The 24,241-nt window shown below is 39.9% G+C and overlaps 1 protein-coding gene and 1 long non-coding RNA gene across 3 annotated transcripts; both read left to right on the top strand.

The window, feature by feature from the left end:
- Window positions 1–287: 287 nt before the first annotated feature.
- LOC106628633 (uncharacterized) lies at window positions 288–12,376 on the top strand. Of its 2 annotated transcripts, XR_015773018.1 has the most exons (4): window positions 288–380; window positions 2,445–2,547; window positions 9,202–9,300; window positions 12,097–12,376. It is a non-coding gene; the product is annotated as an uncharacterized LOC106628633 (long non-coding RNA). The 2 variants fall into 2 exon arrangements; XR_001332044.2 differs by lacking the exon at window positions 9,202–9,300.
- A 2,457-nt stretch (window positions 12,377–14,833) lies between these two features.
- SVIP (small VCP interacting protein) lies at window positions 14,834–23,400 on the top strand. Its single transcript, XM_005531581.3, has 4 exons — window positions 14,834–15,013; window positions 15,941–15,991; window positions 18,190–18,303; window positions 19,106–23,400. Exons 1-4 carry the CDS (start codon window positions 14,951–14,953, stop codon window positions 19,118–19,120), a joined length of 243 nt encoding a protein of 80 aa, XP_005531638.1. The 5' UTR covers window positions 14,834–14,950; the 3' UTR covers window positions 19,121–23,400.
- The last annotated feature ends 841 nt before the right edge of the window (window positions 23,401–24,241 follow it).

Genomic DNA, 24,241 nt, shown 5'->3' with positions numbered 1-24,241 from the left:
CACGGATTGCGTAACATCGACATGAACGAGAGAAGGTGCATGCGCGGCTTGGCGGGGAGCGGTGCCAGCCTCCGCCTCGGTGGGCTGGGGCCTCCGTGTCATCGATAGTGTCATTGGTCCAGCAGCAGGGCGTGGCTTAGCGATTTTGGCCAGCCCCTTAGTTGCTTTTGCTGCACGACGGGGAAGGCTTTTTGGCACTGCCCCGAGCTCCCCCTTTTGGGTGGGGTTAGCAATGCTTCATGGTCCAGCTGTCCCACCGTATCCGCATTTTGTGGCTCCGCCTCTTGGGCAGCCTCTGGCCCTGCCTCTTGGGGGGCTTCTGGGTCTGCCTGCTGGGAAGACCTTTCTGAACTAGCCTTTTCTGACATCATCTGTAGGCGGTCAGTTTCATCAGAGGGCGGGGTCCTGCTGTCCTCTCTGGCTCCTCTGACGTACTTGGGGAAGACAGGGGAAGGGGTTTCTCTGAGGGTGTGGTTTCAAAAACAGCGCAGGTTTTTTCTAACCTTTTCTTCCCCCTCATAGGGGTTTGCATGGACCGTGAAAATTCTAGAAATACTCGGTCCAATTTATCATGCTTCCCCATGAGACCTCGTATTCTTAAATATTCTTGCAAACTGCTCACTTTGTTTTCTGTACTAATTGCGATACCCTCCGCCTTTTCAGTTTTCCCCCGCGCCCCTCCCTCCTCCGCCATGTCCTCTGAAGGGTTGGGGGCTGGGAATTCCGCGCCGCTGACGGATTTTGGAGTTTCCCACGGTTCCGGAAAGGGCAGTTCGGTCTGGGTGGCTGGGTTTCCTCTCCTCCCGTCCCACCCTCCTGGGAAGGCAATTTTGGAAAATGATACTGATACATTACATTAAAGAGACTATTACTTGTCTCTATCATATTTCCATGCCCCCGTTTTCCCCGGGTATTTAACTCTTTTAACCTCATATTTGCATTTGCCCATATACAGGGCTCAAACAATTGCTCCGTGCTTATGGTGGAGTAATTTTCTTTTATCCAGAGCAGTAGAAATTCCAACTCTTTCCTCTGAATTTTATATAAGGACTGCTCTGTTATTTTTTCTAATTTCTGTAAAATTGCCTGTTCTTCCTTAGAGATATTCGATCCCATTTCTTAGGTTGGACAGAGTTTACCAGACCCGTTGGCTATCTCTGTGGATTACTGACTAGCAGAATCCGATGTTTCCAAGTCCTGGGCCCTTGGAACTCTGGAAGTTGATAGCAGATATATTTGTCCGGACATCTTTCTTTCAGGAACCAGCTGCTCTGGTCCAGGCAGGTGTTGATCGAGTCTTCTTTGAGCTCTTACTGACACACACGGAGCACCACTTGATGCAGGATCTTGGTCTCTTCAGGGCCGAGTTCTCTTGGAATCCTCCTTCACAGGGAGTTTCAATTATCTTAGTTCTGTGTCAGGAAAAATACTCTAAATGCTCATTAGGCTCTTGTTTCTTGTGTTTGTAACTTTTTTAATCTGTTTTTTTTTTTCTCTCTTTTGATTCTTGCTGTATTTCTTCTCACACGTGGATTTCCCAGTCTCCTCTGAGTTGGGCTCCTTCGGAATATTCCCTCACAGGGAGTTCTGCTTATCTCAGTTCTCCAGGTCGGGAAGAAAGCTCCAAAGCCTGTTAGGATCTTGTTTCTTGTGTTTATTAGGATGTTATCACAAAACTTGGCAGGTTTCTCAGACTTTCTGCACAAGTTTAATTCACTGCAATCTGGCACATTTTGGCTCTGACAGCACAAAATAGCCCCAAACCATGTATCTTTTTGTATCTTTATGCTTATCCAATTAACAATAGACATGTATATTATTTTTCTTAATGACCAAATGATCCATCACCTATGTGCTACACTGTGACATTTTTTATCCGATCACCTACTATTACCTAAAATCTTCTAGGAGAAGAACATGAAGAAGAAAGAAGAAGGAAAAGAGACAACACCCTAAATCCTCCATCTTGTCTTCTGTTCTCTAAACTAGTTTAAACTCGAAACTTTAGCTTTTTCACCCAGTGACTTAAGAAAACTCTAATTTACACACTCACACTCTTAGCTTTTCTGTTTAACAGTTGTTCTCATGGTGTTATATGAAATCCAGTGTTTTCTTGGATGTCAGAGCCAGGTATCAGAAATAAGGGCACGCACTCTGTGCCTCAGACTCCAATAAAAAAATAGTATAGACTCTAACCTGATAAATACTTCTAATTGCAAACAATAAACTCATGAGAAATAAATTAATATTAGATTAGCTGCAAGGTAAAGGAAAATCAATTGGAATATTCACTGAGTCCTCATGGAGGTAAGAGGGAACTTCATTTATTGTATAACTCAGTACATTCTTATGTGTTTTTTTCAGGGTTCATGCAGCTTAAGCAAAACTACTGTTGGCTAGTTCATCCTGCTTATCATCCTCATCTTAATTTTCATTCTTTACAGAGACTTGAAGGTTACTGCCCCTGGGGCTGTAAGCTGGGTTGTACAAACAAGCTTTGAATAAAATATCGTGTCCTTGGTCTGCAAGAATATTCTCTACAGCAAGGTTAGTGCAAATCTCTGATGGACATAACCCCACCAAAATCAACCCCACAGAGCAGGTTACAGAAGGCAGGTGTACAAGGTTCGAATTTCACACTGTTCAAACCAATAAAATGAGGATTTCTTTTTAGTAAAGGTTAATGCACATCTGGTTTGAAAAATGAACTCAAAAAATACAGTTCACACATGTGTACAAAGTATTTTGCATTCAAAATACTCCAAACAACCAACAGAAATTAGGCTGAGAAAAAAAAAAACAGCAGCGAAATTAATCTGAACATTTCTAACTTAAATTTATTTATTATTTTACCTTGTAATCATTTGATGGGATTGCTTGGTCTTTTTAATTTACTAGTCAGAATTAAATAGCATACTGATCACTTTTCAGGTTTCCTGGATAAGAATACTCTGATGTTCAAGGACATGAAGATGCGCTTTTTTGCAATCTTTACCTTCAAAAGCATTTGCTCAGTATTTTTTCTACTATATCAGGGCATTCCAGGTACAAATGATGCTTACAAACATCCTAAAACGAGACACAGTTCAGTAAAAAAAAAATAAAAAATTCTAAATTGGAAGAGTTTTCTCTGTCCAGAAAGTCACTCACAGTAGTGGCAAAGCAAGTAGAGGATGTTGCATTTACGAAAGATTACTTGTGTTTAATATATAGAAGAATTTCCCCAGGTTCCTCCCTATTGAACACACAATGATGAAGATGGGTAGGGTAGTGACTTGTAGAAAGCAGTAGAATCCTATGCCATGGTGTTGACAGGGCACACAGAAACCCACGGAAGTGTTCTGCCCAGGTTCACAGGCATGAAAGCCCACAATGAATATTCAAGTCAGCCCACTCATTCCCTCGCCATACATCACACTGTCTAACAATAAAGCACATGTCTGTCTGTCTGTAATATATTATTGTGTAATTTTCCCCACCATACTAGACACAAGTTAACTCCATAAAAAATTATTCTAAACCAGCATTGATTGATTGGGTCCATGGACTAAACTCAGATAATGTACTCATAGACAGATCACAGAATCACAGAATGAACTAGGCTAGAAAAGACCTTTGAGATCATCAAGTCCAACTTATGACCTAACACCACCTCATCAACTACACCATGGCCCTGAGTGCCATGTCCAGCCTTTTTTTAAACATGTCTAGGGACAGTGACTTCACCACCTTCCTGGGCAGTCCATTCCAGTGCCCAGTCACTCTTCAAGTGAAGAATTTTTATCTGATATCTAACCTAAACTTCCCCATGCACATCTGTGTCCTCTTGTTCTGTCAGTTGTTGCCTGGGAGAAGAGACTAACCCCCACATGACTACAACCTCCTTCCAGGGTGTTGTAGTGATAAGGTCTCCCCTGAGCATCCTTTCCTCCAGGCTAAACAACTACAGTTCCCTCAGCCATTCTTTACAGGGCTTGTGTTCCAGACCCTTCACCAGCCTTGTTGCCCTTTTCTGGACATCCTTATTTCAACAGAAAAATCCCCTGTATCAAACAGATAACCCAAATTCAGCCTAAGACCACGTACTTAACTTGCTCCTAGTCTTCCCATAATCATGAATATTGAATTCATCTTCTTAATAAGGCCTAGGCTGTTGCTGGAGTCCTGTAGCTTTATTATGCAATGAAAAAATGAAAGGGAGTAACGTTACACATTGATCCAGGACTATGGCTATAAACAGCTGTCTGGCACAAGCTCCCGCTGGAACTGTGCTGTCCCAAGCATGCTGTCAGCACAAGCTTCCTTCACAAGGCCATTTTGACCACTTACAATCTCAGTGACAAAACCTTCCCTCCTCTTTTCAAGACTGACACTTCCTAGGGCTCAAAATTATTTCCTTTACTCTGGAATGTTCTCAGAGGTATTCCAGGGAACAACTTACTTGGAGATTGTTCTTATCTGTTGGATCTTAGCTTTTTCAGAAAGAAAGAGCAACTTGGCAGAATCCAGGACAGATATGCACATTCTGCTATTCTGACACAATTACATTGCAGATGGTACTATTCCACACAAGCTGAATATTCAACCCTTACTGATTCTGACTTTTTCAATAATAGACAACTTCCAGGAAATCATTGTTATCACCAGTTTAACATCTCAGACTTGATGACAAGAAAGAACTGGGAGGAATTGTGGACATCATTTTCTGAACCTGAGAGAGTTTCAAGCTCTCAGGGGCTGATCTGTTCCCAAGGGAAAGTATTTTGGGGATTTCTCTCAAGGACGGTTGCCAAAACAAGGGTTTACTTTCCCAGAAAAAAGACCCAGATGTTCTGAAAGTATGTTTCTCTTGTCCCAGCAATGGGATGAGGGACATGTTGTTCCTTCTACCAATCAGGATAACCTGTATCAGAACACCTTATAAAAAGGGTTGAAAGACTCCGAAATAAAGGCTTTTGCCTCCTGAGATAAACCTTTGGCTGATGTTCTGTGATTCAAACCCTCACTCTATCCTTCATGTCCTCTAGTGACAAGGATTTTTTTTTAAAAAAAACTCACTAGAGTAAAAATTATTCAATGGAGTCCCATGGCTACAGGCATGCTGAAGTCATTCCATACTCATCATGGCATATGAACATTGTATTCAACTGTAATCAGTCTTAATACAGTATAGAACTATAATTATAAAGTGATTTTGATATCAGAAATGGCATTGCAGTACCTCACTTAAAATTACCCTCCCTTAAAATAGGATGTTAAGACTTTTGTTTAGCAGAGAGACAGTAAGTTAGGCATCAAAGCAGGCTTTGGCAAGGAGAAAGTCAGACACTTATCTCACAAGACATGGCTAACAAAATAAGGATTAAATGCATGCTGAATTCTGCTCTGGAACACTTTCCTAGAAGTTCTGAATTATGTCTTTTGTCTTAAAGGGAAGTAAGGAAAACAAAAGGATAAAGGCAAGATGATGATTGCAAGCATCATGTATCCCTTCACTAAGCATGGGCCAGGATTGAGACGTGTCAGATGGTACAGGATGTAGTTGTGATTCAGCTTCTTCTTTCTAACATTAAAAACACTTTCAATCCCTCAAGACTATTTTCTGCCACCAAGTCTCTGATGGGAATGTAAGAGAGGCAGCACTGACATTCAGCATCTGCTCTCAGAAGCAATGAATTAATAAAACCATTTTCTGACCTTCATGAAAAAATGACAGGACTAGCCTAAAACCAAAACACTGTTCCACTGAGATATTTTCACTCCTTTGTATATTAAGCTTATTTAATTAGACGAACATCAGACATGAAATTCAACTCAGACCCTCACTTTCTCATTCACATAAACAATAGCGTGTCCAGTATTTTAAAAGAGTACTAAAGTGGAATAATGAGTATAAAATAAAACTATTAAAAAACAATGAGTACTTACAAGTAAATGAAAATGCAGCACTATTCCTGCTGCAATTCAGAGAAAGTCTCCAAAACAATGGTTTCTACACTGAAAAGAATTTAAACTATGCAGTAATCCTAAAAATCACTATTTACTCAAGAACAAGGAAAGTGATGAAACATAATAGCTCTCAAAACAAACTCCTGCAAATCAGTTAACAGTTTCTCTTAATCCAGAGATTAACAAATTTGATAAATGAGGTTTGTGTTGCATTTACATTTTCAATGAAAAGAAGAATAAGAGGAGCTCTAAAAAACCAAGTATTTCCCCAAATACCATGAATTATCATGTTAAGCTGCAGGATGCACAGCCATAACAAATCTGTTATACTTCATTCTGGAAAAATCTCAAGACAATTAGTTATATTTCTGAAGAACAGTATGACCCATTTCTATTCCAATTAAAATTTCCAACTTCTTAATTATGTAATATATATCATATATATATAATATAATTTTTATATTATCTGAACTATAAAATAGATATTTTCTAAATATTGGATATGTATGTATCTATGACTGTATACACACACACATACATATATATATATATATGTATGCCTTTTTCACGTAACCTTATTTGGAAGTCATTAATATGGAAGGGATACACATCATACCAACACACCTACTGAGACTTGTAGGAGATCTTAGTCTGTGCAGGAATTTTTAGCTTTTTTAAGGAGTCAGCATGAGGCAATTATGCTTTCCACTTACTATTCCACTTTTTCCACCTGCACAGCTTTTTCTCCACTACCAGTCATAAAATCTCCCGTGTGCTCCCAATGCTTGCCAGGAGCTGCCAAGCATCTTAATCACTGCACAAGTCTAGTGTTTCCCTGGAAAGGCTCATTGTCTGCTGATTTGTTTTAAAGTTGGTAATAAACAAGTATACATTTGATTTACTGTGAGTGGATATCAGAGGACAATAAAAGCGTGGGAACATGAAATCCTCTTCCCATTGCCACACTCCTCTAGTATGGGATTAAAACATTAACATTCTCAGACACTTATGTGCCCTGAAAAATATGGTAAGCATTTTTGGAAACACCAGTGAATAAAGATCATTTACTGCAACAAGATTTATTGGCAGCACAATACATCAGTGAAATTCTGAAAGTAAACCACATCTTTACTTATTTATTAATTTTCATTATGGTTAGTGGGATGAAACCTATATGGCCTATGTTATGATTTCTGTTCAATTCTTCATAGAGCCTTCACTAAATATAGTCAGTCTCAAGGAAAGCAGAAGTTTTCATGTAATTTTATGAAATTTTTCTTCAAATCACACTATTTCAAATTGAAAAATAAAGATATTACATAGTTACATACTACATTACATAGTTACATATTACATTATTGTTAACTGACATACCAGAATTGTGCTTGTTCTAACAGTGTGTCAAATGTTCTTGTTTTTCCATATAACTCTGGAATTCAATGGTTAGAACTTCCTAGAACTTCATTATCATGTTAAATAATTGTTTTTTACCTTTAGTTTTCCAGTTTCTATTCTCTGTTTATTTGACTATGATGTACCATTTCCCTGTAAATGAAATCCTAAAATCATTACTCATATATTTAGATATAGTCATTGTGTCTAGGTGAAGTTTAGGTATGTTCTTGTCTTGTTTCAAGGACACAATTGAGGGAAAGAAGTGTTGGTATGTTCATGTAATCACATGTTACCATACATGTCTTATACATGTCAGAATATGCATGCATGGTGGCAGACTAATTTATGTGTCATTAAAAGTTTTATCCTTAAGTTCTAGTCTGATACTCTACACAAAAAAAGGAAAAAGAAAAGTGGTAGATTTTAGTCGAGTATGTTGTCAGACATTCCAGCATGTGTTGACTGCCAACATCAATTTGTGATGCTTTCTTTCGGCAGAGAAACTGTGTATTACTTTTGTCTTAAGGTAAAGGTTTAACTTTAAAGTCACATTTCCAGGATGAAAGAACAAGAAATCCACGTCTGTGTCCTTTCCTTTTTGGGTTCCCCCAACCTTGCAACACTGATTTAAAACCTGTGAGTGAATCCAAGTGTTCCCCAATAAGCAAATTAATGAGTTCTTCATAAAAGATCCAACAATGCAAACACACACAAATAGTACACTTACGTATGAAAATACAAGAGCCTTGTAGAAGACTCTGCTAGATGTCCCTGCTCCCACAACCCACTTTTTTCATGCCACTCTGTTTGGTAAGGGCTGAAGCATTTCTCAAGTCTAAAGATGCGACTATACAGAGTGACCCATATTAGTGAGTGATCAACCAGTAGAAAAAGAACCACAGAGTGTTAGAACAGCAGTATCAAGACAATTTTGAGCAGGATAAAATTTCAGCCAGAATATATATTTTTAATAGGGTGCTTTATAGCTGTACCAGTCTCTTGGAATCCAGAGTTCATAGCCGGGAACAGACTGTAAACCCCTGTGTCAAACTGGTGAGGCTTATTTGACATGCAGAAGCAAGATCTGTGAGAGCTTAATTCCTTTCCATATCCAAGATATGAAAGAGGTGCCCTAGGCAGGGCTAGAGAATATCAGTGCCTGCAGAAATCAAGTAGAATCTACAAAAGCCAAGAATCATCTGTTCCCATTCTCATCCAGATGTGAGGAAAATTTTACTTGTTTTAGAATTAATTTTATACCAAATAACTCCAAGTCTACCTCTGCTAACATGCTTGAGGGAGGAAACATATGCAGCTCTATGGCTTGGAAAGGTGCACAGTGATTTTTCAGACTGTGTAGCAGCACAAAGGCAAGCAGAGTGCATACTGAGCTTGATAAGTAGTGAAATCTTCCTCTTGGTTTAACTGCCCTTGTACTCAAACAGAAGCTATTTAATGAAGAAAATTTATGCTTGGATATAGTAACTGTAAACAGATGTTCTTTTTGTATTCCCTAATTACTGTCCAACTGAGGTATTCTGGACTGACAAAAGCATCTTATGAACATGCTCAGCACAGTACCTATAAGCATTCTTTGGTTTAGCCAGAAAGTGGAAGGAAGTTTCACAAGGATTTAGAGTTTATCATTATATGCTTTTACAGATTTTATTCAAGGTTATGATACTACTGAGTTTTACACTGAATCTTCCCAAATGTTCCAGTGCTTATACGTATGTTTTTTTGCACATAAGGAAAAGGTATAGACAAAAGGCTTGTATTTAGTGTGCATGTTTTTAGTCACCAATTAGCAACATCCTTAACCCTGTAAAGCTGTCTTGTCTTGTTTCTGTGGAACAGTTGTGACAATCTATGAAGACGTGAAACTAATAAAAAGGGATTCATTGCTGATGAAGGAAAACTATGAAGATTAGCTGAAACCTTATGAAGCAAGTTAAGGTATAACTTCAAAAAAAGCTCTGTTTTCATGGACCCCAACAAAAACTGTACTCTCAGAGACCTTACAGATCTTGGATTGCAATCTGACATTTACAGTAACCTCTACACTAAAACATAAAAATAAATTTGAGGAAAATCATAAAGTGAACAATGAATATCTGCATCTGTGATCTAGAATTAAGCACTACATCATATTTGCTCACCTCTGGTTAGAAAGTTAGAATAATAAAAAATAAAAAAAGTAAAATAAAAAAAACACCTTGCTACCATCTTTTTAAAAGATGTAAAAAATTTCCAATTGTTATAAATACATATAGTGATTTTGCAAGTATTAAGATGAATGTTATATGTATAATGTTAGACAGCTTTTGCTATGTCTTTTTCTTTTTCTCTTGCTATTAGCTAGAATTTAGATGTAGGTCATGAAGAATTTTAGATGTTAGGGTTAAGTCCTGTCTGAATGGGCAGGATAACCTCCAGTGAACAAATGATGGGGCCCAGGCTGCTATCAATGCTTACCGCCTGTGGAAGAAGAAGCCCAAGCCCAAATTAAAAGATGATAATAAAGAAATTAAAACCACAAAGTCAAGAAACGTGCATGCTCTAAAAAGGCGGACCTGAGGTGTGGTCATGCAAAACATTTCCTAGAAGAGTTTGAATATGCATACAGTCCAGACTGTACAAATGCTATATAAAGGGTGTTTCCAAAGCACCAGGTGTGCTCTTGGCAGAAAGCCAAGCACCCGGCCATTTAACTTTTTGCTTTGTTATCTTTGTCTCCTATTGTCTTTTTTTTTTTTATATTAAACCTTTTAAAAATTATCAGGAGAGTGAATCTCATTTTTCACACAATGATATTGAGAATTAGTACATTTAATCTGCCATTAATTATTAATTGTATATATTCATCTAACTGCTCCTTACAGAGCCCCTGTCCTTCTCTACATTTTGGGTTGAATCCCATCTAAGTAGAGGGAAAAATTAAAGTTCGTTATTATTCCACTGCTAATCTGGTATGGACATGTATAGTTATCTTCTGTCTAATGTTAGGGATTTAAGATACAGTTTTCCAAAATGTACAAAACCAGCTACTACATAGAAATCTGTGTCAAATGTTTCCAGATAGGTACAAATCAAAGGTTCTTGTCAGAAGGAACCCTTGAAAGTTCCTCTAGGAAAACTCAAATAACGAAGTCACTAAATTGTGCGCTCATCCTCTGCAACCACCTCTTTTCTCTTGGCCCACAATCCATTTATTATAATAATAAAGACCCTAATGTGGAAGCAGTAAGAAAAGATCCTTATCTTTTTCCCATCATGAGCACCAGTAGAAGTACTATAAAGTTCTAAGGTGACATAGAACTTATGTTTTAAGATTCCGTGATCTTTATGGTGGGAATCAACTTCCTCATATATACATAAAATATTATGAATAAAAATAATCAGTCGCATTGTTTGCTGACTCCTTACAGTCATCCTAAGCCTGAGACTCCAGTAACTGCTTTGGAAAGAAGACTACACAAATGGCTGCTCTTCATCCCCTCAAGAACAAAGGAGCCAGAACAAAGTAGCTGAGGCTCTAAAACAAGCAGCATGCCTGAAGTGCAGCAGAATTTATTGGCTCAATTATATGTATTTTCTAGAGCACTGTTGTGGTTTGACACTAGCCCAAGACCATGCACCCACCAAAGTTGCTTGCTTACCCTCCCCTACTACAGCTGGGCAGCAGAGAGGGGTAAAAAAAAATAAAGAAGGGTTCATGAGTGAGATAAGGACCAGGAGAAATATTTTAAGGGCAAAACAAGCTCAATTTAGAGTTGCAAAGTGAATTTGTTATTAAGAGAATCAGAGGAGGATAATGAGAAGTAAAATAAGTCCTTAAAACACCTTTTCCCCACCAGCCCCTCCCTCCTTCCCACCAACAGGCACAGGGAGACAGGGCGTGGGAGTTTTGGTAGTTCATCACTGAGATTTTCTTCTGCTGCTCTGGGAGAGGAGTCCTTCCCCTGTGAGGTCCATCCCATAGGAGACAGTTCTCCATGAACTTCTCCGGTGTGAGTCCACTCTCACAAGCAGCACCCCTAACACAGCTGCTGCAATGTGAATTCCCCCCACGGGCATGCAGTCCTGCCAAAACTGCTGCAACACCATGGGGTGCAGTCCTCCAAGGACAGGCTACTCCAGCCTGGAAGCGGAGGCCCCTCTCTCCACCAGGTCTCTGTTATAAATCCATATTGTGATATTGACTTTCGCAAGCATTAGGATGAATGTTATATGCTTTTGCTGTGTCTTTCCTTTCTCTCTTGCTAGCAAGTTTTAGGCATGGAAGAATTTAGAATGTTAGAGCTATGTCCCTCTGTACAAAGCAAGATAACCCCAAGAGGGGTTATCTTGCGCAAGATAAGAGGGCAAGACAGTGGGGCCCAGGCTTTTATCAGCAGAAGGATGATGGAGCCCAGACTGTTATCTGCACTGACCACTTGCAGAGAAAGGAACCCCAGCTCAAATAAAATGATGATCAGAAGAAATCAAACCTTTATAGTGCATGTACTAAAAAGGTGGAACCAGGGAGTGGCCATGCAAAATACTACTTGGAAAAGTTTGAATATGCATTAAACCCTCACAGCAGGATGAGATAAAAAGAGTGTTCCAAAGATATCAAGTGTGTTCCTGGCAACGCGCCAGGGCACCTGGCTGTTTTAACCCTTTGCTTTATTATCTCTGTCTCCTAATTGTCGTTTTGTTTATATTAAACCTTTTATAATTTATTAAGAGAGTGAACCTCGTTTTTCACAGCTTCCACTGGATCACAGCCTCCTCCAGGCATCCACCCACCATGGCATGGACACCTCCCCCACAGGCTGCGGGTGGATCTCTACATCCCCTGTGGACCTCCATGGACTGCAGGGGCACAGCTGCTTCACCATGGTCATCACCACGGCCTGCAGAGGAATCTTGGCTCTGACACCTAGAACACCTCCTCCCCATCCTTCTCCATTGACATTGGTGTTGTTTCCCCTCACATGTTCTCACCTTTTTCTCCTCTCTAACTAGAAGTAAAAACTGTGTGACTTTGTTTTGATTTTCTTCTTAAATATGACATGACATATATCATGACAGAGGCAACCTCCCTCATTGGCCCAGTTTTGGCCAGTGGCATGTCCATCAGTGATTGGCTCTGCTGGACATGGTGGAAGCTTCCAGCATCTTCTCACAGGAGCCATCTCTGTTCCACACACCCCACCCCCCCACCCCCCCAGTTCCCTGTTTTACTTCTCATTATCCTCCTCTGATTCTCTTAATAACAAATTCACTTTGCAACTTTAAATTGAGCCTGTTTTGCCCTTAAAATATATCTCCCAGCTCTTATGTCACTCAAGAACCTTTCCTTATTTTTTTTCCTCTTTCTGCTGCCCAGCTGTAGCAGGGGAGGGTGAGCGAGTGACTCTGGTGGGTGCCTGGTGTTGGGCCAGTGTCAAATTACAGCAGTTGTATAAGCATATTAAAAGAATCACTCATCTTTTCTGTTATGTATCTTATACCAGGTCACCCTTCCTTCAGAAAGCTGTGCTCTCTACCTCCATGAAGAGTTCTGTCCAAGCACACTTCAATCTTCCTCTAAATCTTAAAAGATTTGCAGCAAAATCTATTTTAGTTACCTTCAGGGATTATCATCTGATGGGTCCAATGTGCAACGGCAAGCAGTGGAGATCCCCTCAATTCCAATCTAAAGCTTGACAAGTACTGAACACTTAATCCACAAAACAACAGCACCTTGATACTCTAAAAAAAAAAAATAATAATTTTAAAATGCTTTCATTACAAAGCAGAAAATTAATTCTTAACACACTACACCATGCAGCAGGAAAGTTGCAGTACCTCCATACCTCCACTGCAGCTCCCAGGTACACAACACAGGTCTCCTGCATACAATCTCAGACTCTCCAGTAAGGGTAGCAGGTAAGCCTGCTTTTCTCCACCTTCCAATGCACCTCATCAGTCTCTCATTATGACAGTAAGACTTTTGATGACCAGTTCAGAAAGCCCAGGATCATGCTGAGACTTTTGTTAAGTACTTAGATCAGCAACCCAGTAACCCCCTCTGATGACCTAACAGGCTTTTGAAATGGGTCTGTATGAACCCCATGAAGTTCAAGGCCAGGTGCAAGGTGGTGCATATGGGTCAGGCAATCCCAAGCACAAAAACAAGCTGGAAGAAGAATGGTTTGAGAGAAGTCCTCAGGAGTCCTCAGGAGAAGGCCATGGGTGTGAGAAACTCAACATGACCCATCAATGTGCAGCCTAGAAAACCACATCTTGGGCTGCATGAAAAGCAGTGTGATGAGCAGGTCAAGGGAGGTACCTGTCCCTTTACTCTGCTCTTGCGAGACCCCACCAGGAGCACTGTGTACAATTCTGGGGGCCCCAGCATAAGAAGGACATAGACCTGTTGGAGAGTCCAGAGGGGTCCATGAAGAACCTCAGAGGGCTGGACCACCTCTAGTACAGAGAAAGGTTGAGAGAGTTGGGCTTGTTCAACCTAGAGGAGGGAAGACCCCAGAGAAACCTTAAAGCCCTTTTCAGTACATAGACACAAGAGAGCTGGGAAGGTTTACAAGAATGTGCAATTATAAGATGGACTTCAAAGAGGGAATGTCTTTAAACTGAAAGAGGGTAGATTTAGAGTATGCGTTTAGAGGAACTTCTTTACTGTGACAGCAGTGAGGCAGTAGCAGAGGTTGCCCAGAGAAGCTGTGGCTGCCCCATCCCCAAAAATGTCCAAGCCCAGGCTGGATGGGCCTTGGAGCAACCTGGTCTAGTGGAAGGTGTCCCCGACCATGGTAGAGGGTTTGGAACTATGTGGTCATTAAAATCGCTTCCAACCCAACCCACTCTACGATTCTACCCAAGTCACATGACTCTATGCCTAATTATAGATGCAGGGAACAAACACAAAAACTTAAATTCATACTTCACAATAATGTATGACATCACAAGCTAATTAAATAAATGATAGGGCAAGAACACAGATGCAAAAAAGATATACTTTGTTTAAAATTACTGAGGAAGACAAGAAACTGGGCAGACGTTGCATGATCGTTTATGAATAATACATTTTATATTCCTCAACACAATCCTTGGGGATTGATGTATGCACCAGCACTCAAATTCAGGAAATGTTGAATCCAGTAAGGCTGGAGTCTACTATAAAAAGCTGGAAAAGAAGGTTTTTTCTTTTCTTTTAAGGAAAAAAATGGAAGAAACAGAGGAGCCAGTAAGAGACATCTTCAACCACCCAAGCCGAGCTAGATCAGCGCCGGCTTCACCGCTGAGCACCAGCAGCGCCGATGGAAGGCAGAGGTGGGCGGTGCATAGGGTCGGAAATGTTGGCAGAGCACGCCGTCAGCGGGCCCTGAACCCTACATCGGCTGGGAAACCAATCGCGTTGTTCTCCCTTTGCCGTCATAGAACACCTTCCATTGAATTCACTACCGCGGGCACTCGTGCGACCCCGCTACAGCGCCCCGCCCCGCCCGCCCCCGACGGCCCCAGGCCCGGGAGGGCACTGCTGGCGCAGCGCCCGGGGGGGGGCCCGTGGGCGGGCTCCCCGCCGCTTCCTCCGCGGCGCTTGTGGGCGGTCGGGTTCGCCATGGGGCAGTGCCTACCCTGCTTGGGGAGTGCCGTGAAGGACGTGGTGGAGACGCCCGACCCGGTGAGTGTGGGATCACGGTGGCGGTCCCCGGCCCGGGGGCGGTCCCCCCTCCTTTACCCTGTTGTTTATCAGTGACGCCTAGCGTCGCCACGATGAGGGTGAGCGCAGGGGGCGGTTATCTTCCTTCTTCAACATGGAGGCCAGGCCGTGCGGCTGTTTTAGTGCCCCGGGAGGTAGTGGCAGTGCCGGGGAAAGGAAACCCGTCCTTCGGCCCCCGGCGGGTAGAACTTTTGGGCCGAAGCCACCCGGGGCATCCCGCAGCTTGGGGCCTGGCGCCCAGAACGTCCTGCTTCTCTGCCTCACGGATCACGTGTGGGCACTTCTATGGTTGTATGGAGACCGGGGGTTTCAAGTGGGACGTTTTAGTGCATAATTGTGGCCAATATGACCCAGATTTTTACAAGAAATAGGAAAAGCTGGGCGTTTTTGTCCAGTACATAGGTTTGCTCACTTCTAACTACCCTCCATTGCATGACATTTTTCCTAGGTGAGTAAGAACTCATCTCTGTGCTTTGTACCCCTCTTCTGAGGATTTCATGGGGGAGAAGGAAGGGAGCTCACTTTGCCTGGGAGAGCAAGCATTGCCCTTTCCAGACTCTAAAAGGACGTTTCATAGACTGCATGCCATTTCACCCCAGTCTGGATTTTTTTGAGTGAATGCATTCAAAACGGTGCAGAACGGCTGAATAGCGATTTCTGGTGAGGTTTGACTGTATATATGTCAGCAGCTGCTCTTCTGGCATATTCACTAGAAACACTTCGTTCTTGCAGGCTGGCAATGCAGGGTAAGATGATGCTAATTAACTTGAAGTTGACATTTTGTGGGAGTTAGTATCAGCTCTGAGTCATACTTAAAAATTAAGACTTTAAAAAGAATGCAAAGACTATATTGAAGTAGAATTTCACTATCTTTAACTTTATATCTAGGAAATAAAAAGAAGACAACTAGCAGAAGCTGCTGAAAAGAGGCAGATGGAGGTAATGTGTGATAAAATGTCATTTATTGAAATTATTTTTAGATAACTGTTTATGGGGAGAATGGCTGTGGCTTTTCTGGTAACACTGGATATGTTTGGATTGTGGGAATTGTCATTAAGTACCTCCCTAGTATTATTAATGTTGTACAGTTATGCCTTTTTTATATATATTAAGAATTTTACAGCTAGGTAGGTGCTCTAAGATCATTGCAAAGTAACTGAGCTTGTTTGGATGGGAAATACTTTACAGTAGTTTATAAAACAACCCAAGAACTGGAAGTTCAACATTATTTTTTCCTTATTCTAAGGCTTGAAAACAAGAGATAAAGAAGTATTCAAACCAGAGTGGTCAAACAATTGTTGCAGTAGAAATTTCAAGTGGTACTGCACTTGCGCTTTCCTTTAAAATTTGGGTTGTATGCACTTGCAGGTTCTGTTTATCAGCAAGGCAACAGTTTGAACATGTTTATTAGCTCAGATTCCAGCAAAGATGTAGTATTAACTTGGTCTTTTCTTTCTAAGGTTGCCAAGCTTTAACTGCTTTGATATCTTTAAAGTTAGAAGAGGTAGGATACAAATGTTCTAGCCAGCCTGAACAGCCAGCCTGGTTTTTTTTCCTTATGTACCTCTAAAAAATGCTTATGCCTTATACTATTATTGTAGATTTTGAATTCTGTGTCTTAGAGACCACAGCTGAACTTTGAAGAGAAATGATTGTTATTTGTGTGAATGTTAGTGACATTACATATTGAATTAGGAATTAACCATTATGCGTGGGGACCATGTTGACCTGTTTTGAAGGGAGTTTGGTAAATAATTGGAGCTACAGCTGAGTGATGCATTAGACTCCTTAAAACTCTTGATTTTGTGTCATTCTATATACTAAAAGCAATCCACATGTTATTTTCAATCACAAATGGGTTTCAGTTACAGAGATTTTTAAGCATAACAGTAGGAAATAGCTAGCTCTTAACTGGCTAAAAAGTTTTCCTGAGAGGAAGGAGAAATGAAGCAATTAGGGTTGTGGATGTCCGTGGAAATTTGTGGGACCCATTATGCTGACAAAGAGAAATGGAAGTAGCACTCTGTTACTTTTTGTTTTCTCGGAAGACAAAGAGATAAAGCATCTACCAGGATTTTTCAGGACTGTCTTTGAGGTCATTTTAGCCTCTGAATGTTGGGTAATGGAGATGTTTTGCAAGCAGCCATACTTAGTTTCGCCCTAGTGAGGGGACAAGAGAGTAGATCAGATGTCCTTTCTCTGCTTAGTGTTCTCCTGTAAATGCTTCTTAGCTGCTCATTATCCCTTCCTGACATCATGTGAGATGTTCTTCCTTTTGGGGTGCTGCAGGCAGACAGTTTGGGTACGTGACTCACTTGGAAGGCCAGTTTCCTAAGAGGCAGAGTAAGAGTATGGTCTAAGTAGGCTGGTAATTGGTGGTAAGATTTGTCTTAATACCCCACTGAGAATTGAGCTTATTGTCAGGACATTGAAATTCAGGTGAGAACATTGCTGTTTTGCCTTGGTAGATTTTGTCATCTTTTGTATAACTTCTGCATAACTTCTGCTATGTTATTATAACCCTAAACTTAGAAAAGAATCAAGTTTTTTAAACTTTTTTCTATTTGTTTTTCATGGTGTTAACTGTCTGTAATTCTGATACTCCTGCCATCTAGTCTAGATTGTCATTAAACAGTTCCCACAAGGGATGTGAAGCAGTCAGTTCACGACAGAATTTTCATTTGGTTTTCCTACTACCACACACCCTGTGAAATTTTGAAGGGTAGACTATCATGCAGGGTATTTCTCATAGGTCACAATTTAAAAGTTGAACTTCTTCACAGCCTGGGCACTACTAACACAGCTCTTCTCCTCTCCTGTTCATGAGGGTGAAAGTAGGCCCTGACACTGAAAAAAGCAGACAAAAATTTTGTGGACTATTGGGAAGGGAAGTTCTGGTTCTACATCTGAGAATTAAGTATCTTCACCTGGATGTAATAACAGTGAAACAAAACCACCCTCACTTACCCATGGAACCAAGAGTTCACAGAATGAGGAAATACCCTGAAATGTCTACCTTGATATAATAGTAGCATTACTAAGTGCTTTAGTCTTTTCATGCAAACCACAGTTGATAAAATAGTGTTTCCAACACTTGCAGTTTGGTTTCTCTCCAGAAAAATTGTGCTTTCTCCCAGGCTTCCTCTCGAGGTATTAAGAATGCTTACTCTGTAGAGCAGAAGAAAAAGAAACAAGAAGAAATAGAAAGAAGAATTGCAGCTTCATGTCCTGGAGGAGAAGGAAGACTGAGAGTAAGTTTAAAAAAGAAACAATATGATTCAACTGTCCATATATCCATTGTGAAAATCCTGTTTTGTCATGCAGAAGATTGAATAACTTGAAATAAAACCAAGAGGAAGGGAAATGGAATAAAAATAGAAGTATGTGTCATTATCATGCAGTGTTCTTAATTAGACTTCATCACTAGGACAGAAAGACAGCAGGGATGGCAGAGAGCTTTTTTCCCCCCCCTCTTCCCAGTTTTTACATCTATGATGCATCAGTTTTACAGGTCTCTGAACACTGGGGACCCCATCACTGTTACTGTGTACTCAGTGTCCCTTTTCACTGCCAGTTGAGATTGTCTGTTTTACTTCAGAGCTTATAGAAAACATGTGAACTAAGAAGAGCAATGGTTTTGGATTTATGTATGTGTGTCTCATTACAAAAGAAGTGCCAGTGTTGGCATAAATATGGATGAAGTTTACTACTATTGCTATTCTAATGTGAACTTTACCTCAGAAGGCCAGGCAGAGAGTTAATGAAGAATTACAGTCTCTTCAAAACAATAGATGTATCTGATCATTGAAACTCAGGCTTTGTAAACCTTCATCTTTTGCCCTCATTACTGTATATGACTCAGGAGGCAGGAGTTTCTGTAAGTTGCCACTGATACACTGCATGTCCATCACTTGCTGGGATAAAAGGTGAATTGAGAATTTAAAGGTAAATGGAGAATTTATTGTAGTTCAACAATATGATGTTTGTTTGGTTTGGGATTTTGCCTTTCTTGTCATCATACAAACTGGTGGTATATTTTGTTTGTTTCTTTAGTGGCAGGTTGGATAACACATAACTTCTGAAGAAAGATGATTGATGTTTACTGCCAATAACTTGTCAGTTTCTGCAGCCAAGGGGCACTTACTCATCATGTGGCTTTTGCTATTTACACCTGGAAACTTAGCAGTATGTTGCCATTGTGGGACAATGGATGTGGAAACATTCATAAAGAAACTTAAAAACTAATCTGAGCACTGTGGTTTTGCCAATTTTGTTTGTTTGTTTTCCATGCATATTTTATTGCTTCCCTGTCAAGACTTCCTGTCAGCTGGAGGTGGCCTCCTTACATAGTCAGTCAATATGTATATACTGTCTGGTCAGTTGATGTCTGTCTGTCTGTGTATGACTAGCCTGAGGAAGCTCAGGTGCCCATGTGTTGGTTTTGATGGTTATTTCAAGCTCTACAATTAAACTTGGTCTCCAAGTCCTCATGTAGAAAGTTTTTCACACACACACATATACATATATATATGTATTTGAATTTGCAGATGACAGCATTTCAGCATTTCTTTTCTGTTTCCTGATTACTCTTGGACTGCTTAGAAATTTAGTGCCTTTTTCAAAAAAAGAAATGTAGAGTCATGGTGGGTCTTTACAAATGGAATAATTTTGTGACTAGTTAAAAGAAAAAACAGAAACCTTTATAAATCCTGTGTACTTAGATCAAGAATGCTGTTTTATTATGTGTGTAATAATTGTTCTCATATTCTCATGTGGATTTCTTTTGAGTCTGTAAGTATTTGTAATGAACACTAAAAGTTAAACACAAAATTAAAAATCCTGTTATTAGTTGTTTTCATTTATTACCACAAGAGGGCAATGCTGCCCTTCTCAACAGCATTGAAAATAAACTGGAAAACAGTTTGCCATCTCTTTGCCAGTTCGTTTCCAAAAGTTTATGTGTTATTTAGGTGGACTGCTTACAGTGCAAAACCATTTTCTTTTCCCCAGAGAGCATTATGCACATTATGCATGGGCTCAGTACTGCAATTGCCTAATTTCTGACCTAGTCAGGCCTAGAGGCTTTTTTTTTCACCCCTTGAACTATGTATTTTGTCTTTCATATATATCTCAGTACTGCCCAGTGTTGTCCTGGGAGTGCAGTCTTGACACAGTTTCCTGGCTTAGCCTTCAAAATTGAGTTGAGAAGGGAGAACTTTCAATATTAATATAATGGCGTTTGGCCTGAAAAAAGCTGTGTCCTTGGCTGAAGACTGCCTTCAGTTTCCTTTGAGTGTTGGCAGTTGCTTTTTTCAGTGTATTAACTGGTCATATTTTTTTTTAAAGTACTGAAAATGCATTGAGTTACAAAAAGTATCTCAGACATTAATTCAAAATGAGAATTTCAATCTAACATCCCAGTAGGTGTCCTATAAGACACTTAAGCAGCACTTACACTTAGATGGTCACTTGGGGTATTTAAAACTTCAAACATTTTTTTCTTCATTTTCTGTCATACTGCTCCCCCAAAACTGCAAGTGCAGCAAATAACCATGGCTCTTGTCATCCAAGGCTCTGCTTGCATTGGTGCCATGAACACTTTAATTTAAAGCCATTGAAAGAACCTAGAGAAACCAATCACGCTCTTCTCTCTCTCCATCTTCCAAGCCAGAGCTGCCTGTGATTCTTAAGAGACCAAGTTTTGAATCCTGGATTTATTCTATGGCTAAGGAACCACATCAGAGGATATGGGAGTGTGTAGTTCTAGATTAGGGATCACCTACAAAGCTGTTCTAAAAGATGTTCCTACACCATACACATCCAGGCTCAACTGACTGGGAATTGTTTGGGTAAATAAAAACACTTATTGTTGGTTTAAGTTTTGTTTCAGCTGAGAGTGAAAGCAGGAACTACTGCAAGCAGTAGTGTGCAACTGATAAGCTACATGACATGTATCATTAAACAGTAAGGCTGAGAGCCACATAGATTAGAGCTGCTCTCTCCTTATGGATGTCTTCCCTGTCTTTCTTATTGCTTAGTGCAGCACTAAGTTAATGTGAACCACAACAGTTTTGTCCTTTTTTTCTCCAATCCTAGATGTTTACTTCACCTCAGAGTTAAAATGCACCTTTTCACATAGATTATCTAGACAGTTGATATTTTGTTTACATCAGTACAACTTTTTTTTCTTCATCTGCTTGCACTTCAGACACTGGCAGGCCAAAGCCCATTGCTGGTAAATGGGACTGAAAAGCTGACTCTCTGTGACTGTGATAGCATCATCTTTGGAAACCATTTGCCAGTCCATATGGTTAAAATACACATATTATGCTAGAGAGAGAGTGTAGCAGATGTCTTGAAATTTGGGAAGACAGAGAAGCTGTGTCTCCACAAGGATGGGCAGCATCACAGTTGACCCTGAGGAACATAGATTACTTCAGCGTGTGGATTTGGCACAGCGACAAGACTAAATACTTGAGACAGAGCTCATCAGGTATAAGCAGTGCCAGAAGTTTTTCCAGAGTCTGGGAAAGCCTGTCCAGCCCTATCAGCATTAGTGTGATCCCACTTGTCTGTTCCAGCTTACCTTAGTCAACATGCCACAGGCTAAGAAAGTAGGAGACAGAGCAAAGAAGCAGCACTGTACCTCCTTCCCTTGTCAGGTACTGTGAGGCTGCTGCCAATTAGGCAGTACAATGCATAAGCCCAAAAAGAACCAAACCCTTGTCAGCATCTCTGGGAGATCCTTCTCTAACTCTGTGGTGTGGCAAAACAGCTCATCTTCCAGATCGAAAGTGAACATGTGTAATGAATTCAGGACTGAGTCTTCAGTTATGAGAAACTTGCTATGTATATAGTCTCATTTCACACATCTCCACCAACACTCCTTTAACTAGCTGCCATAAATTTTCCTTACCTTCTCTAAATTGCTGGTGGAAAAAAAAAGATGGTACTGCAAAGGAAGGAGCAATTATCCCTATAATAAAAATGCGAAAAAGCTCTATCCTGTCATACAGGATACATTGTGATATTTATATCAGTGATGTAAACAATCCTGCTTGGAAAAAAATCTCCAGGTAATGTATGAATAGCAAGGTGACAGAATGCACTTCCTATAACAAGCAATAACAGATATCACAGTTATATTTCCAAAGTTTGAATAGCTTCCAGCATGGTGAGGTGTATTTGACATTATACAATAATAATGTGTTTTGTACATAAATTTTACATAATTTATCCATTTTGAGATTAAGCACAGTTTATTCACAGGCAGCTCCCATGGGATTTGGTCTGCGAGGACTTTGAGAAAAGGCTTTGTTGCAGCTCCTATCACTTAAACTTTTTAGGACTTCAGCCTCCTCAACATTCACATTCAGCCAATTTGCACAGCAATATAGTTAGCTAAAATCACTATATGATGGAAAATGACCTAAATCTGTTCTGCCTCCACCACTGCAACAAGAGCTGTATCCTTTGAGGAAGATTCTAATGCTCAGCTTTAGCTTTATAAATTGAGCCATAATGTTCTAATAAACTAACAAATGTTTTTTACATCAGGCAGTACTGGCAATACTTTAAAATAAAATCTTACAGTCTCCCATTCTGGAACTGGCAAAGTTGAAGTTTTAAGTGAGGAAGACTTTTTAAAAGACATTTGAGTACCCCAAAACAAAAAGAGACTATTTTGATAGGTACATGTGAGAGCTATAGCTGGTCTACAGCTGCACAGATAAAATTAGCCATGACAGACACCAACTCAACCAGCCTGGCTCCTTAGGGAATAGAAGTAAACAAGTCTCTGGGTATGTAATGATAGGTCAGATTCAAACAGGACCCCAGCCAATCCCTTTGAACCATGAAGGCACTCATATCATTGGCCAGTGCTCTGGGCAGAGTTAAGACCCCTAACCAATCATGTACGAAAGTGTGGGAAATTTGAAGGCCCTATAAAAGAGGGTGCCCAACAATAAAATTTGGCTGTTGCTGCATGAACCTGGTGTGTTCTTGTTGCATTCCTGTCTCCAACATCAGCGACAGGTACAGTTCAACACATAAAGGGGTTCATGTTTAGTTTAAAATCTTGATTTGGATTTACTGGGACTGTTGAAATTTACTATTAAAATAAACCCATTTTTATAATTATCTGCTCTGATTTTTTAATATGTAAACACCTTCAAATATTTAAAAAACCAACATAATAATAGCAACACAAACATAGTCTTGGATGATGGAAATAAAGGTTGAACCTGAAGGTCTTGGAAGTCTTTTCAATGTTAATGATTCTATGAAATCCAGCTAATTGTGTTTAAAAAAATAGCCATTATCTCTAAATAAATATCTCACATTTTCATGAGTGATTTTTTTTTTCATTTGAAAATAGATCTCTCTGTGCTTATATTAAAATAATTATTTTTTTTCAGCTATGCTACATTCTTTCTAAAATTATGTTCCTTGTGGTCTGTTTTCTGCTCCCTTATAGAGGACATATGACAACTTCTATGACAGCTGAGACTTCCTATGGCTTTTCATAAGATTTATTGCTTGAATATGTGTTTAATCTTTGTAGAAAGTGTTTCAAAATAAGAACAAAAGGCTGCAACTTTGGAATTATGTCCTGCTACTTTGTCTGCTGCACCAAGCAATTGTGAACTGTATGCAGCAGTTATTTTTAAATGGTGAGGTAGGCCTTTTCCACAGAAGTAAGATACAACATGCTGATTTTAATAAGGCACAGAACATGAAAGGTGGCCTTGATGCTTTCTATCTTACAGACATTTTGCTGTTAAGGACCACAGGAGCAGACTATAGGACCATTTTTTTAAAATTTAACATCAGAAAATAGAGAAAAATACTAGTCAGTACTAAATTAAATTATTTCAAGGATGCTTTTGAATTTTTTTCCCTGCAAAGAAAAATTATTTTTCAATAAAATTTGGGTATTTCTGTGTTACCTGTTTGCCCCTTTCTTTGTGCAGCTCATTATTAGGGCAGCAAGCAGTGTTGTGTATTGTCGGCATCCAGTCAGTAGCAGCAAAGTGGAGATGAGAGATTACAAATAATAAGAGCTCCAAAATGTATGAGTACCTAAAAAAAATTATTTTTTAAATTTATACAGTCATCAAAACAATCCTATAAAATGATCTTTACAGGATGTTACAAGGCACATAAATTACCAAATATAAACATAGA

This window comes from Pseudopodoces humilis, chromosome 7, assembly GCF_049639895.1.
Source record: "Pseudopodoces humilis isolate 2021_Gansu_Grassland_sample_001 chromosome 7, ASM4963989v1, whole genome shotgun sequence".
Classification (NCBI taxonomy): domain Eukaryota; kingdom Metazoa; phylum Chordata; class Aves; order Passeriformes; family Paridae; genus Pseudopodoces; species Pseudopodoces humilis.
This window is presented reverse-complemented; position numbering and strand designations above follow the sequence as displayed.